The sequence below is a fragment of the Phodopus roborovskii genome, unplaced genomic scaffold (assembly GCF_943737965.1).
Source record: "Phodopus roborovskii unplaced genomic scaffold, PHOROB, whole genome shotgun sequence".
NCBI lineage: Eukaryota > Metazoa > Chordata > Mammalia > Rodentia > Cricetidae > Phodopus > Phodopus roborovskii.
The window spans coordinates 11,157,062-11,173,123 of NW_026126413.1; the positions used below are offsets into that span (position 1 = coordinate 11,157,062).

A 16,062-nucleotide genomic window follows, 5' to 3' on the forward strand; every position below is an offset into this window, starting at 1 on the left:
CAAAAACAAGTGTGTACTGTATTAAGCTCTGGAAGAAAATCTTTATGATCACTTTAAGGCCAGACAGAGTAGAAAAACACATATTGGTGATATCAAGCCACTTACACATAAAAGACCATCCCCTACTCATGAAGGACTCACTGTCCACTTTATAAAAGCAGCTTATTTGAATTCAATCCAGCCCTTGCTGAGGATGCCAAAGTGTAGATAGCACTGCACTTAATGGCAAGCAGGTCCTATTCTAGCAGGGAGAGAGGTGAGCAACTGTATTTTTGTTCGATGTGCTGATTGATTGCCTTGTAATCAAATCCCAGGAGAAATACAGAGGGTGAGGGTGACGTTATCTGGGAATGCTTCAGTGACAGCTGACCCTAGGCCTGGTTTTGCAGAAGAAGGTAAGGTGTTCTGCATTTGCATCAATCCATTTCCTGTTGCTATAACAGAATCCATGGGACAGGTAAGCAGCAAAGAGATTTATTGGGCTGGAGATGGCTTAGTGGTTAAGAACATTGGCTCTTCTTCTGGAGGACCCGGGTTCAATTCCCAGCACTCACATGGCAGTTCCAGAAGACCCGATACCTCATACACATAAAATACAGTTACCGGGAGCTAGAAGTTTGTCATCAGGGTTCATGATAGAAGAGCAGAGGTGAAAATAGCAGGGACAAATAAGGATGGCCTTGTTTTGTAACAACTCATCTTGGGAGAAAGGCATTAATCTGTGAGGGCAATATCCCAATTACCCTCCAAAGGTCATGCCACAGCTGAGCGCTGCCACACTGGGAACTCATTTTCTGCTACACAGAAACCACAGCAGTAGCCCCCAGGATGGGGTGGGGGGGTCTGCCTGGCAAGGGTGAAGGAGTTCACCCGGCACTGTGGGCTACTGGCTGGCTGCTCAGTGGCGCTGTGGGCTTCTGGCTGGCTGCTCAGTGGCGCTGTTGGAGAAATCATGGAGCTGGAAGCAGCAAGCCATGAAGTCCAGAGTTGGTCGAGATGAGGGGCCCTTCTATATGCAGCTTAAGGAACTTGAACTTTAGCACGCGGATCTGTCACAGCCAAACCTAGGCAATCACCGAAATTAGCTGCCGGTGTCTCTAAAATAACAAAGTCCTGGGACTCGTCTTCAAAGCACCAATTCAGTGGTCTGTGTTGGTCTGAGAGGGAAGGGTGACCAATAGAGCAGAGGCCATGAAAATCTGAACAACTTAACTGGTTCCCCGAAGCAGCTGGAGTTTAACGCAGTGGATTATGGGAAGGCCTTAATGCAGTGGATATTATGGGATGGCTAGGTACCTCCATTTCAACTTTAGAACTCATTTAAGCTTTACTTCCAGAAGGCAAATGAGGGTGGCCCTTGGGCAGACTATCCGTGGTTCATGTTGGAGGTGGTTTGCTGATATGCATTTAGTGGGAGTTACCAATGCCTTCTAGAGTTCGACTGGAGCTCCACCCATGTGAAGGTTCATTCTGTGTTGTAATTCATCTCAAGTAGTGACAAGATCCGGAACAAATGAAGCTGGTCCTACTTACTGCTACAGCAAGTACTTGTATGGGTTGCTCCTAAAATTTGCCGATGATAAATGTTTAAATGTACTTTGCACAGAAAACTAACAGACAGAGATTTGTCTGAGTGAAGACAAGCTTGGTCGAGGCTGGATGGCAGTCACCAATAGTGAACGTCTACTACAAATAAGCAAATCAGCAAAGGGTGTAAAGTAGACAGAGTCCTTGAGCCAGAAAAAATAATTCTCAGGAAGTTCTGCTAGGAAGTGCTGGCTTTAGATACATGCCTTTCATTGCCTTGGGAAGGAGTCAGCCATAGATTTTCCGTTTGCCTTGCTTGGAACCATATAGTTGGTATTTGAGCTCATGGGTTTTCTCTAAAGTATGTGTTTTATGTTGAGATTTGAGAGATATGAAGTGAACAATATAAGCTGTCATAGAGTCTCATCACTCAACTGTTTAATGTCATGATATTGAAGAATGTTTTCCAAAAATGTCAGTAAAATGTTTCCCATGAGGTTTTCACCTCATGATTTTGATACTCCTCCCCTGGAGAGCTAGGTCTCCTTCCCATGTTGAGTCATGTTTTCCAGCAATTTCTATGTGGAAGCTGTAACTCACAGTACTTCAGTGTGTGATCTTAGTAGGGGAATAGGACCCTCTTTGTTTGTTTTTCTACACTGGGTTTCTCTTTATAGCCCTGGCTGTCCTGGAACTCACTCTGTAGACAACACTGGCCTCAAACTCTCAGAGATCCACCTGCCTCTGCCTCCAAAGCCCTGGGATTAAAGCTGTATGCCATCATACCTGTCTGGAGAATAGGATCTTAAAGAGGGTCTTTATGGAGGTAATGCAGTGAGGGAGTCCTGATAAATAGTAGAGGCTTGAACACAGACATGTACAGAGGAAAGATGATGTTCCCAGACACAGAGAGGAAACAGTCACTTATGAACCGAGGAGAGGCACCTGAAACAGGCTTCCCTCACTGCCCAGAAGGAGCCAACCCTGCCGATGCCAGTTCATGCGACATCGCATTTCTGTTGTTCAGCTTCCTAGTTTGTGTTAGTTTTTACAACAGCCCTAACCCTCCTATGGTTCTGGAAGGCTTTGACAACTATGGAAGTGATATTGTGTGATTTTATGGCCTGGGGTAGGCCATAAAAGGGAACAGAGATTGTACTGAGAGACAAGGTTTCCAGGAAGCTCAAGCCACTTGCGAAGGTCCCACCTTGGTGCACTGCCAGTCATCCCAGCTGACAGCCAGCATCAACTGCTCGGGATGTGAACCAACACAGCTACAGATGATTCCTGCTCCTGTGTGGGTCAGCTTGGCCCCTGAACCTGCCTAGGGTATAATTTGTTATTAACAAGATGGAGACATTTTAAAAGTAGTGCTCTCTATTCTTGTAGGGGTTACTCTCTACTGATCACGTGAGGCTGGAGAGCTGGCCCAGTGTTTAAGGGATTTTATTATTCTCACAGTCCTTCCATTGGCTCACAACTGCCTGTCACTCCAGCTTTAGGGGATCTGACACCTCTTTGGCTTCTACGGGAACTCACATGCATGTGTGCCTATACACATGAATAAAAATTAAAACAATAACAGTTTATTTTGTAACTATTCCAATAAAAACACTACCCATTATAACTTCCCCTTTGTAAATTTTGTGTAGCAAAGTCTTTTCTTATTTTTCTTGATTATTTGTTCATTCTCAGAAAGTCAAGCTCTTCCATATTCCAAGATCTAGTAAATAGTCAGTCCCTTTGGCATTCGAATGCAGGGTCCCGTAGCTTTGGGCATTTGGACGCTTGGTCTCCTGGTGACGGCACTTGCTGGAGGAGGAGGAAGTGTATCAGAGCGGGTGAGTTTGAGAATGAAAAAGCCTCATCTGTTTCATTTGCTCTCGCCACTTAATACCTGCCATTCAAGACTTGAACTGTTAGCTTTCTGTCCCTGCCACCGTGCCTGCTGCTTGTTGCCATACTTGCAGGGCACCACCATGGACTCTTATCCTCCTGCAGGTGTAAGCCAAGATAAATTCTCTTGGTCTTAGAATTTTACCACAACAGAAAGGTAGCCAATGTAGCGCCTGTGTATTTTTTCCATCATGAATGGCTACATCATTGAACATGTACTTTCAACTGAAATATTGCTTCAGACATGAAAAGAGGAGAAAACTCTCCAATTTTAAAACATTTTCCCTGTGGTGGTTTGAGTGAGACTGGCCCCCATAGGCTCAGTATTGAAGGCTTTGGTCCAATGTTGCTGGAACAGTTTGGGAAGGAGGTGTGGCCTTGTTGGAGGCGTGTCTCTGGAGTGTGATCTCAGCACCACATCTGCATGCCTCCATGCTTCCTGCCATGATGGTCATGGACTAACACTCTGAAGCTGTCAGCAAGACTCAGACTAAGTGCTTCTCTTATGCGTTCTCTTGGTCATGGTGTCTCTCCCCTCCCCATCTAAGGCTCCCTTCCCCTTTCCTCCCACTTCTTTGTTTTTAATTCTTAGAGATTTTTTTTAAATGTGCATTGGTATTTTGCCATGAGTATTGGGTCCTGTTGTGGGATATTTGTTTTATACACTGTGTGAAGGAGGTGTATTGCCGTGATTGGTATAATAAAAAGCTGAACAGCCGATAGCCAGGCAGGATGTCTGGGTGGGTTTTCTGAGTAGAGGAAGGAAGAGGAGGAGGAATCTAGGCATGCAGGAGAAGCAAGGAGACATGGAGAAGAAACAGAAGATGCAAGATAGAAGAGAGGTAACACCATGTGATAGAACATAGGTTAATATAAATGTGTTCATTTAAATTGTAAGAGTTAGTTAGGATCAAGCCTAAGCTATAGGCTGAGCCTTCATAATTAATAAGATGGCCTTGTGTCATTATTTGGGAGCTGGCTGGCAGGACAGAAACAGACTCATTATAGGGTCTTCTGGAACTGGAGTTACAGATAGTTGTGAGCTGCCTTGTGGGTGCTGGGAATTGAACCTGGGTCTTCTGGAAGAGCAGCCAGTGCTCTTAACCACTGAGCCACCTCTTCAGCAACCCCCCCCAATTTGTTCATTTGTGATTTATTTTGGCATATGGGCTAAACATTTCATTTTTGTACCTCATAAAAGCAGATCAACTGTCCTGTACCAGCTGTTGAATAATTCCTGCCTTTCATTCTAATGGGTGATGCCACCATGAAGGCATACACTGAGCTGCCCATCATCACAAAGCAAGGCCCATTTCTGGACTATACAGTTTGCACATGACTTTAGTTTTAGATGGGGTTCTCCACGCTTTCTCATAAAGGAGTTCTACACTCTGTCATTGTTTTTTTGAAACTTTCATAGTTATCCCCATTCACTTATTTTCCACATAATCATTGAATACAACTTTTTAAGCTATTATAATTGTTATTACAATAGCATTAAAGTCATGAATGTATCTAAGAAATATCTATGCCTGTTAAATAGTTATTATCTTTGTTGTTTGCAAGTGTCTTTCATTTCTCTGTGTTTGTTTCATACCAGCAAAGCCCGAGACACAGGAAGCCAGGAAATATACTCATTTCATAATCCCTTATTAATTGTATGTGGATACAGAGATGGTTAAGATATATCTTTCACAAACAGTTCTTTACTCCTCATCAAAACATCATTGGGAATTAGTTGCAGATAAAAGCGAGAGTAATTTTAAAGGCACACAATTTGGTAAGTTGTTCTGTTTGAAATACATGCTGTTCTCATGGGTCCTGGTGATAAACATACCTTTCAGTCCCAAACTTCCCTGTGTCCCCATGCAATCTAGCATTCCATTACCCTGCACCAGCGTTTCCAGACAACTGGTAACCTGCTTTCACTGTAGTTTGCTTTTCTGGAAATTTATCATGGTGTTTTTTTTTTTTTAATGGAATATACTGTCTTAGTTAATTTTCTATTGCTGTGAAGAGATACCTCGGCCAAGGTAATTTACAGAAGAACGAGTCTATGGGTGGGGTCTTAGCTTATTGGGATTAGAGTCCCTAGACATCATGGTGGGGAGCATGTCAGCAGTCAGGCAGGCATGTTGTTGGAGCAGCAGCTGAGAGTGAGAGCTTAAGTTCAAATAGGAGGCAGAGAGAGAGAGAGAGAGAGAGAGAGAGAGAGAGAGAGAGAGAGAGAGAGAATCAGAACTGTCAAGGGCTTTTGAAACCTCAAAGCCAACCCCCACCCCCAGAGTCACACCTCCTCCAACAAAGGCGCCCCTCCTATTCCTTCCCAAACAGTTTCACCAACTGAGACCAAGCATTGAAATATGTGAGCCTGTGGGGGCCCTGATTATTCAAACCATCACATTCTACTCCCTGCCCCCCATAGGCTTGTAGTCACATCACAATGCAAAATATACTTAGTCCGAATTCAAAAGTCCCATAGGCTTGCACAGTCTCAACACGGTTCCACAGCTCAGTGCCTGCTGAGGCTCAAAGCAATCTCCCAGTTGTAAAGCCCTGTAAAGGCCAAAGTCACATTACATACTTAAAACAAAACAAAACAAAACAAAAAACAGTGGTAAAGAATATACATTAGCAAGTGGATGGCACTTGAAGAAACCATCCTGAATGAGGTAACCCAGTCACGAAAAGAGGAACATGGTATGTACTCACTCATATATGGATTTTAGACCTAGAGCAAAGGATCACCAGCCTATAATTCACACCACCAGAGGAACTAGGATACAAGGTGTATTCTAAGAGATTCATATAAAGTCCCTCACAGAAGGGGGAAGGGACAAGTCCCCCCAGAGCACAGGGAAGTGGGGGGACAGTGAATGGAGAGAGAAGTAGGAGAAAGAGAGGAGGAGGAGAGGAAAACACTTGCGACTAGGAAGATTGAGTTAGGGTAGGAATAGAAGACAGGAGAGAGAGAGAGAGAGAGAACATAAAAGAGGGAGCCATTATTGGTTTGAAGAGAAAACTGAACCTAAAGAAAGGTCTAGAGACCTACAAGACTGCCGCCAACTAACAATTTGAGCAACCGTGGAAAGGCTACCATAAATGCCCTTTCCTGATATTGAGATCAACAACTAACTTATCCACCATCATGGAGCCCTCATCTAGTACCTGTTGGAAACAGAAGCAAACACCCATAGCTAAACACTATGTTGAACTAGAATTCAGATGAATATGGGTCTCAGCCAGAAGGACTGAGCTGTCTAAGGGACCTCAGACAGTGGAACCAGGATGTATCCTTGGTGCACAAAAGGACCTTGCGAACACATCCCCCATGGAGGGATACTGCCTTAACCTAGAGACAGGAGAGAAATGCTAGTCCTTACTTCAAATGACTTGTCAGATTTACATGACCCCACCTGGATGGCATTGCCCTACATGTGGAATTGGGGCAGGGGGAGGGGAGGGGAGGGTGGTTAGGGTGCATGTGAGAGGGCAGAGAGGGTAAAAGGGGGGGGGGAGAGGGAACTGGGATCGACATGTAAAATAATAAAATAAATTAAAAAAGCAAATAAAGCTGCTATGAACATAAAAAAAGAATATACACTAGCATTTTAAAAGAAAGAAAAGGGGGTGTAGTGAGGAAATACTGGACGTCTCCTTCCCTGATATACATCATTAGTTTAATCTTTGCTTTTAAAAGCTGGAACCAGCCTGCGGTTCTCTCCACCCCTTATGCCTTTACTCCATCACAAGTATTGTCTTTAACAAATTATATCACTCATGTGTCATTTATGTCATCTGGTGTCCTGAGAAGACTCCTACTTTCTTTTCTGATGTATCCTAAGTGTCCAGAACCTGCCTCAAGGTACACAATGCATCTGCCGAGTGAATGGGAAGACCCTCCCCTCTAGCAAATGCCATCATTTAAGTGCACCCTATTACTAGCTCCAGATCTTTCTCAAACTAGCAAAGCAAAATTTGAAAACGTTACATTGTATTGGTTCCTCTCTGAAAGCAACAACACACATCAACAAACCCAGCATCTCCAAAGGCTGCAGTCCAGTCACCCCTGCTTTCTGCATTTACTTCGTACTCCCCAGCTTTTCCTGACCAAGCCTGTCCATGAAACATTGAATAGCACAACAGTGTGGTACAGTTCTTAGCAGTATTGCATGACACCTGGCGATATTTTCTATCCTATTCTACTCTTTTATACTTACTCTATTTTTCCTGCTCCATTCTGTTCTCTTTCAATATTGGCCAAACCTACTAAACGGATTTCATGTCTCTGACAGTTATTTTGGGGTGAGTCCTTATCCATTGTTTCTAGTTTAGTTCCTTAAAAAAAAAAATCAGTGTAAGCATCCAGATGCTTACATTCAAGCATCCAGATGCTAATCATTCTGGTAATTTATGACAAAATTCTAGAATAAATGGTCCAAAGGACACAGATGCTAAGATCCAAGCTCTGCATTGCCGAATTGTTTCCTAAAAGGTATGCACCCCTGTCAACCTGCACAGACAAATTGAATTCCTCCACCACACTCATCTTCCTTACAGACTCATCTCCCTGTGTAAAGTTCTACTTGCTAGAGTTTCTTTTTTTCCCAATTTTTCATGACCCTGCTATTTGTACTGACTTTTCTGTACATTTTGGGTCTAGGTCTTTTTCCAATGATTTCCTGCTCCAGAAGTGAACCAGCTAAGGTGCTCTGTGTACCTGTAGTGGATGGCATTGAGATTTCTTTCTGAGGACAATTCATGTTTGTGCTTAACTGCAACCAACAGCCTCCAGCTTTGTGAGGGAACATAGTATCAAGAGAAGAGCTATCTGGAGAGTAAACAGAAGTTATAGTGAAGCTGGAAAATGGGCTATTTCTACCATCTACCTGCAGGGAGTGATCATGGCATAAGCCTTAGAGATTGCCAGCCTTTCCTTAGAATAGCCCATTGAGTTAGAAGATTGCTACCTGCAGTCTCAATCTACCTCCCCCCCCACAATTTCCTGACAGGTAGAATTTAGGGCTTACAGGAATGCAGTTTGGTTACTTGGTAACTCCTCCTTATGCAGTTAGGGTTTTTAGCAAATCCTGAGACCTCTTCCCCTGCTAACAACCTGCTTACCTCCACCTGCATTTCCTCTTAGCTCACCTTCAGTGACCTATGACTAAGAACATCTTGCAGTCCCGTTATCAGGCAATAACCTCCCTCCCCCAATCCCTGCCTCACCTAGCTCCCCACCATAACCACTATATAACATGCTTGAGAAATATAAAATTTTGTAGTTTGATCAGAAAGCCTGTCTTGCTGCCAGTTTCTCATGTCTCCTGTCCTTCATTCCAGGTCCTTTGGGGTCAGGCCCTAGTTGCTGCCCCGCTGGCCAGGGCATCTTTCTATCTATCTACCTACAGTCTATCTATATATCATATCTTGTCGATCTTTCTATATCTATCTATCTATCTATCATCTGTTTACCTATTATCTATGTATCTATTGCCTATCTCTCTACCATTTATCTATCTACATATCATCTATATATCTATCTGTATCTAATTTCATGAAAGGCTTTATTATGAGCTCATAAGCATCCTTCTCATTTTCAGTATGTCTTGTAGACAAATGAAACCCCTAAATCACTTTTTAAAGCCTTGTCCTTCCCAGGGAGAGCAATTTCTCTTCGCAGCCTCTGGGTGAACTATACACAGAAAATAAATAAATCCGCTCTTTCTAGACATAGTACAGGCCGAGTATTCTAAATCCAGAAATGCAAAGTCTGAAATGCTCAAACATCTGAACCACATTGGACTACTCACTCGCCACAGCAAATGGAAAATTCCACACCTGACCTCTTGTGGCAGGTCACGGTCAAAACACAAGCAAACCAGAAATACCGTGTGAGTCCAACTTCCAGCTGCATAGGTGCTTGTGAAATACAGATGGGTTTTGTGTTTAGGCTTGGCTCCTAGCCTTGAGACGTTTTCTCTGGCATATGTAAATATTCTAAAAATGTGAAAAAATACAAATATTAAAAACTCCTGGTCCCAAAGTTTTTTTTAAGTTACTCAGCCTGCAACCTAAAAAAAAAAAAAAAAAAAAAAAAAAAATGTTTTCATTATTATTATGTGTGCACACACATGTTCAGATGTCCTGAGGTCGGAGGACAACTATATGAAGCCAACATGTAATCTAATTTCTTAATTCTTTTTATGTCAGAACTACATATATTCAGGCTGCTTCCAGGAAATTGAGACATCACATCAGAATGGAGCTGCAGCTCTGTTTTCTGGAAGGGGTTGTGTTAATGGCAGCTTGTGATTGTCAGGAAAATGGTTCCGTGGGTAAAGGCACCTGCATTGACACTGAAGACCTGAGTTCATTCCCCAGGACCTACAAAAATGAAAGGGGAGAACTGACTCCTAATAATTGTCCTCTGATCTTCACACGCATGCCACTGCATGGTCATGCCCCTCACACGTATACATATGCCTGCAAATAAAAATTTACTAAAACCATTTTTAAATAATAAAATAATTAGCTCTTGGACTTCTGGCTTAGGGGCACAAAATGCAAATTAAGTGTCACCTTGAACCACCAAGCATGCCTGTGTGGTATGCTCAGGAGCAAGGGCTAGTCTGACTTAACTGTGGTCGTGAAAACTCCTGACTCAGTGTAAATAATCTCAGTGTTATAAAACACAGATTTAGACCTTTGCTGACATCCTGGATTCCTGAGTATTTCTGAGTCTGGCTCATGCTAGTTTAAAAAGCTCTTATGCAAGCAAGATCTACCGGGTGAGGCCTGGAGGCCACTAAGACAGTCTCTGTAAAGAAATCTTACCCTTCTTCCAGCACACCTAAAAGACCCACCATTAGCAACCAGCTTAGAGCATCGTGTCCATGGAATTTCCCAGGTTAAATGCACCTATGCACGTGTGATACTGACCACTTCACCAGGGGAACTCTGCCTTGCCTTAAACATGTTTTCAGATCCTATGCAGCCCTGAAGAAACAGTTGTGGATGAGTCTGGCATCCCCCTCACTGAGATCTAGCAGCTCATCACAGGGAGGTTGCCATGCTTGGAATTAGCTTAGTGTTAAATGGTTACACCGTGGGCTGCAGATATGTCTCAGAGGTTAAGAGCACTAGCTGCTCCTCCAGAGGTCATGAGTTCAATTCCAAGCAACCACATGGTAGCTTACAACCATCTGTAATGAGTCTGGTGCCCTCTTCTGGCCTGCCTACATGTCAGAACACTGTATACATAATAAGTAGCTAAGTCTTTAAAAGAAAGTGTTATACTGTGACACTATTACACTGCAGAGAATGAGGGAGAGGGAGACCATAGATAAAAGTTGTGGGTCATCTGATAACCCACAGAGCTGGGCTCTCCAACATCAGTCAATGAAGAAAACACAGCAAAGGCTGTGTCTACAGACCAATCTGCTGGGGACATTTTCTCAATTGAGGTTCCCTCTGCCAAAATGACTCTAGCTTGAGTCAAGTTGACATAAAACTAGCCAGGACGTATATATTCTTGCCTTCTGAGTTTACATAGCCAAGTTTCGCCTCAAAGAAATCCTTCAGGCCTGTGTCAAAGGCAAAGAGTTGAGGCAGGGCCTCCTTTCTGAAGGCGGTGCCAGACCTCAGCTCTGGGGTTCAGGCCATGGACCCAAACAGCCTGTTGGGATAAAACCGAGAAACCCAGAGTCCAAGGAAACAGCTGTGTGCAGGCGCAATCCCTGCTCCTCAGAGGATGGTTTGAGAAAGCCTCATTCACCCTGCACCTTCTACTCCCAGGGTTTCCAGCCACCATGGTGGCCTCAGGTGCCCAGGCCAACCCGAGGAACAGCAGGGCTCCACACCGCCGCCAGGGGGCAGCTCTGCCGCGCTCCCACATAGCCGGCCTCTTTCTTGGTACCTGCGTGTGTGGTGGAGTGGGGAGTCACAGTTGATACCGAGTGGCCTTCCTGCCCGCCTCTGGTAAGGATTTCCGCCCACCCCCAGTACTAGCTTGAGGGAGTTGGATGAGATGGAGATTTACTAGTCCTGGGAAACCTAGGGCTCTAGGAGATCCAGAGCTGGGAGACCAGGGAGGCAGAAAGAGGATGCACAAGCGCTGATTGGGTTTCCATGCTGGGAAATTTCAGGGTGAAACAGCTAAGGAGCGCAGAGTAACAGGTGTCTTAACTAAAGCAAACAAACAGGTGGAGTGCCCAAAGGTGGGGCTTTGGTGAATCTTACCCAAATCTCTGTTAACATGTTCTGCCCCTATGGCGATCCCAGTGGGTCTAGGCGCTCTGACCTCTGGCAAATCTCCACATTTCCCTGAGTGGCCTGAAAATGATTTGTCACGTATTTCAAACACGTCCAGGGAAGAGCCCCTGAACTAAACTTTTGGGGAAAGACTTAGGGGTGATTTTACAAACAGAACTCAAACTCTCATTTCCCATACCTTTCCAGGACAGACAAGTTGAAGACGCTTGAGCAAAAAGAGGGCTGTAATTGATCCTCTAACGTTATTAATAGCTTGCGAACAATTCTTCCTGACGTTCATCTTCAAATACATTGCCACGCAGCAACACACAGCGCTGCGAAAACCATGGTGTTTATTTGGATATCGGCCAAGGACTCACACAACTTTAACGTTCGATGTAAACGTGGACATCTTGGTAAGGACGCTTGTCTGCGTCAACAAAGCACTTGCTGCCTGATTAACAGTGTTGATTAATGTTGGTGCAAGTTAATCGGAGCCCATTACAATAATTAGATGGTCCAGCCATACATCAAACGAGAGGCAATGAAAAATAACGCTTTCAGATAGCGAGGCATTCTTGGAGCTCTTTCAAAGATCTCTAATAGACTTTACGGGCCATTTACAAGTGGAACTTGTAGGTTAGCCATTGGAGGGAACCAAACTCGATTTGAAAAGAAGTCTTAGGTGAGGCAAGAGTTCATTTTTTAGACTGTGATGAATACCAGTTGGGACACGTCGTTTCAGGAAGTAAGAAAGAACTTGGTTGATAAAATGACATACACAAGAATTTGAGTCCTCGAGAAAGCCATTGGATTTTTACTCAGTTCTTGGCAAATGACCGTTTTGATCAAAAAGTTAAACTTCTAAGGCAACGTTCTCTCTTTGAAATAGAAGCATCTCAGGAAATTAAAACATCTAGAAAGAATGAATTCGAGTTACACAATTATTTGGATATACCACCAGCCAAAACAAATAATTTAGCTGGTGATAAAGCAGAATCATACTTGAATTATTCCCACTAGTTTGTCACCTGGAAGAAAAACGAATCAAGTGGAGTTGAATCTCATATTTATAAAAAAAAAAGATCGTTTCTTTTCTCAAAGAGGGTAAGAAATATTTAATGTATTTTCATATGTATATGTGCACATATATGTATATACACATATACATATATATGCATGTATACATGTATACATGCATATATATGTATATTTGATCTCAAAGTACATCTTTGCTTTCTTTGTCTTTTCTAGCACCGATCCTGCCTGAGCAGCATTGTGTGTTGTGATAATTCTAGGGTATAGAGAGTACTGTGAAACCTTACTAGAGCAGACCTTTTATTGAAAAATGTAGCGCTCCTTTTTCTTTTTCTAACATGGCAACAGTTTTTTTTTTAAGTTGCTGCTAGATGCAATCTCTCTCTCTCTTTCTCTCTCTCTCTGAGTATGTGTGTGTTTGAATTTTCACTAATTTTTTTTATTTCTTTTCCTCATTCAACCATTGCTCTATTCCCATGGAATTTGTGAGATCCTCTCATTAGAGTGGCTTAGTTTAGCTGTCAAGTCCCTAGGGCATTCAATTGCAGATAAATGACTAAAACGCCAGCCTAACCGCATTTTTATTAACAGATGGCGGAAAACAAACGTCTTTGGAGAAGAACCGAAGGGAAAGGGTTAAAGGGTCAATAAACAATTATTACCATGCTTAAAATGGGGGGATTTCTCATCAGATTCCACAGGCAGAGGTTGGCCCAATCCAGGGGACACCCCACCAGACTCCCCCCGCTCAGTATTCCAGGGACCACCTCACACACAGAGTAGCTGTCCCGTGGCGGGACGGCTCTCACAGGCCATCGAGTGGTCCAACCCAAGCGTCCAAGGAGCGCTTCTGAAGTTAGGGCCCGGAGAAGCGGGCTGGGGCCTCGAACTCGTGCAGCCTTTGGGTCCAAATTGCCGCTAGCTAGGACGCGATACAGGATATCTGAGACCGTGGCAAGAAATAGCAATAGCAGGGTCCAGAGTCCAACTCTTGCGGCCGCCCCTCCTGCGGGTGAACTTTCTCTCCCCGCACGCTGATTCCCTCGCCTTTCTTTTCCCTTCCCGGGGCCGCGCTCTGACGCGCACACCATGTGACAGGCCCCCTTCTGCTATAAGCTCAGACGAGGTCCGCCCTCTTCTGGACTCAGCCCTGGCCTCGCCGAGCACCGTTCCTAGATTCCCACACGCCCGGGCGCGCGACACCGCCTGGCCAGCCGGGGTCCCGCCACCCCGTCCTCGGCTGACCCGGCCAGAGGGACCGCAGAGGGGAAGGTCAAGTCAGGCGCCCACCGCCGGCGCCCTCGGAGCCCGGGCGCGCAGACGCTGCACGCAGCCCGAGGCGCAGCGAAGTCGAGGCGCGGGGCCCCGCCGCGGTCCCAGTACCTCCCCGGCCGCGCGTCCCAGCGTGGCGTCCCCGCTCCCCGCCCGCCGCCCCGGGGCCGGCCTGGGGGGCCGAGCGAGCCGAGAGTCCGGCGTCCCTATGCGCCGCCGCGCCGCCGGCTCGCCCCAGCTATGACCCTGAGCACGGAGATGTCCGATGCCTCCGGCCTCGCCGAGGAGACAGACATCGACGTGGTGGGGGAGGGCGAGGACGACGACGACGAGGAGGACGATGAGGACGAGGGCGGCGGCGGCGGGCCGCGGTTGCCCGGCTCGGCCCGGCGGCGGCGGCGGCGCTCCTACGCCGGGGAGGACGAGCTCGAGGACCTGGAGGAGGAGGAGGACGACGATGACCTGCTGCTGGCCGCGCCGCCCGCCGCGTCCCCCGCGCCTCCGGGCCCCGCGCCCGCATCGGGGACCGGCACGGGAGGCTGCAGCGGCGCGGGGGCGGGAGGCAGCTCGGGAAGCGGCGCGGGCGGGGGCGGCGGGGCCAAGAACCCGCTGGTGAAGCCACCCTACTCGTACATCGCGCTCATCACCATGGCCATCCTGCAGAGCCCCAAGAAGCGCCTGACGCTCAGCGAGATCTGCGAGTTCATCAGCGGCCGCTTCCCCTACTACCGGGAGAAGTTCCCCGCCTGGCAGAACAGCATCCGCCACAACCTGTCGCTCAACGACTGCTTCGTCAAGATCCCCCGCGAGCCGGGCAACCCGGGCAAGGGCAACTACTGGACGCTCGACCCGGAGTCCGCAGACATGTTCGACAACGGCAGCTTCCTGCGGCGCCGCAAGCGTTTCAAGCGCCAGCCGCTGCTCGCCCCCCACGCGGCGGCCGAGGCGCTGCTGCTGCGTGGCGCGGGGCCGCCGGGTGGCGCGGGGGACCCGGGCGCCGCGCTCTTCCCGCCGCCGCCGCCTCCCGCCTGCGGCTACGGAGCCTACGGCTGCGCCTACGGCCTGCAGCTGCCGCCCTGCGCGCCGCCCTCCGCGCTCTTCGCCGCCGCCGCCGCCGCCGCCGCCGCCTTCCACCCGCACTCGCCGCCGCCGCCGCCGCCGCCCGGTGCGGCCGCTGCCGAGCTGGCGCGGACCGCCTTTGGCTACCGGCCGCACGCGCTCAGCGCCGCCCTGCCCGGCCCGTTGCAGGCTGCCGCGGTCAAGGCGGGAGGCCCGGGGGCAGCGGCGCTGGCGCGCTCGCCTTTCTCCATCGAGAGCCTCATTGGGCGCGGCCGGGGTCCCGCCGCCGCCGGGGTGCAAGCCTCACCCGGGCCGGTTAGCGGGACAGCACCGGGGCCCGGGGGCGGAGGCTGCGCGGCGCAGGCGGCCGCGGGCCCGGCTGCCGCGCTCACCCGCTCGCTCGTGGTCGCCGCAGCGGCCGCCGCCTCGTCCGTGTCATCGTCGGCCGCGCTGGGGACTCTGCACCAAGGGACTGCGCTGTCCAGTGTGGAGAACTTTACCGCTAGGATTTCCAATTGTTAGAAACGCCGCCGTTAGCGCGCGTGAAAAAGCGAAGGTAGGACTCCTGGCTCTTTTCTGCGGATGGGTGGTTGGTTTTGTTCGCCCCTCCCTCCCGGCCCTCGGCGACCTGGCGCCCCCATTTTCGCAGCTTCGGATTCTTGGACCGGACTGTGTTGGGCAAACAGATGTTTGGCTCAGCGGGTCCCTCTATTTATGCAAACTCGCCCTGTGCTGCAACCCAGACTTGGGGTGGGAAGGTTGGGGATGTTAGGGGAGTCGCCCTGTTTTGGCACCAGAGGCTTCTTTGACTTTTGACAAATTGAGAAAAACCAACCAAAACCATCAATACTAAGCCTTTTTTGAGGTATAGAGATTCTCAGGTCCAGGCGTTAAAAAAAAAAAAAGTCAATAATGTTTATATGAAACTCATACAAAAACCAGTAAAGGGCTCCAAAAATGCCTTTATTTGCTCACACTAGTTTGGTGTACTTTTTCATGGAAAGGAAAAAAAAAATG

At 47.4% G+C, this 16,062-nt stretch overlaps 1 protein-coding gene across 1 annotated transcript; it reads left to right on the forward strand.

Annotated features, from left to right (window-relative positions):
* The first annotated feature begins 14,050 nt into the window (after positions 1-14,050).
* Foxd1 (forkhead box D1) lies at positions 14,051-15,721 on the forward strand. The gene has a single exon (XM_051183036.1). The coding sequence runs from the start codon at positions 14,227-14,229 to the stop codon at positions 15,565-15,567; it is 1,341 nt and encodes a 446-aa protein (XP_051038993.1). The 5' UTR covers positions 14,051-14,226; the 3' UTR covers positions 15,568-15,721.
* Positions 15,722-16,062: the final 341 nt, after the last annotated feature.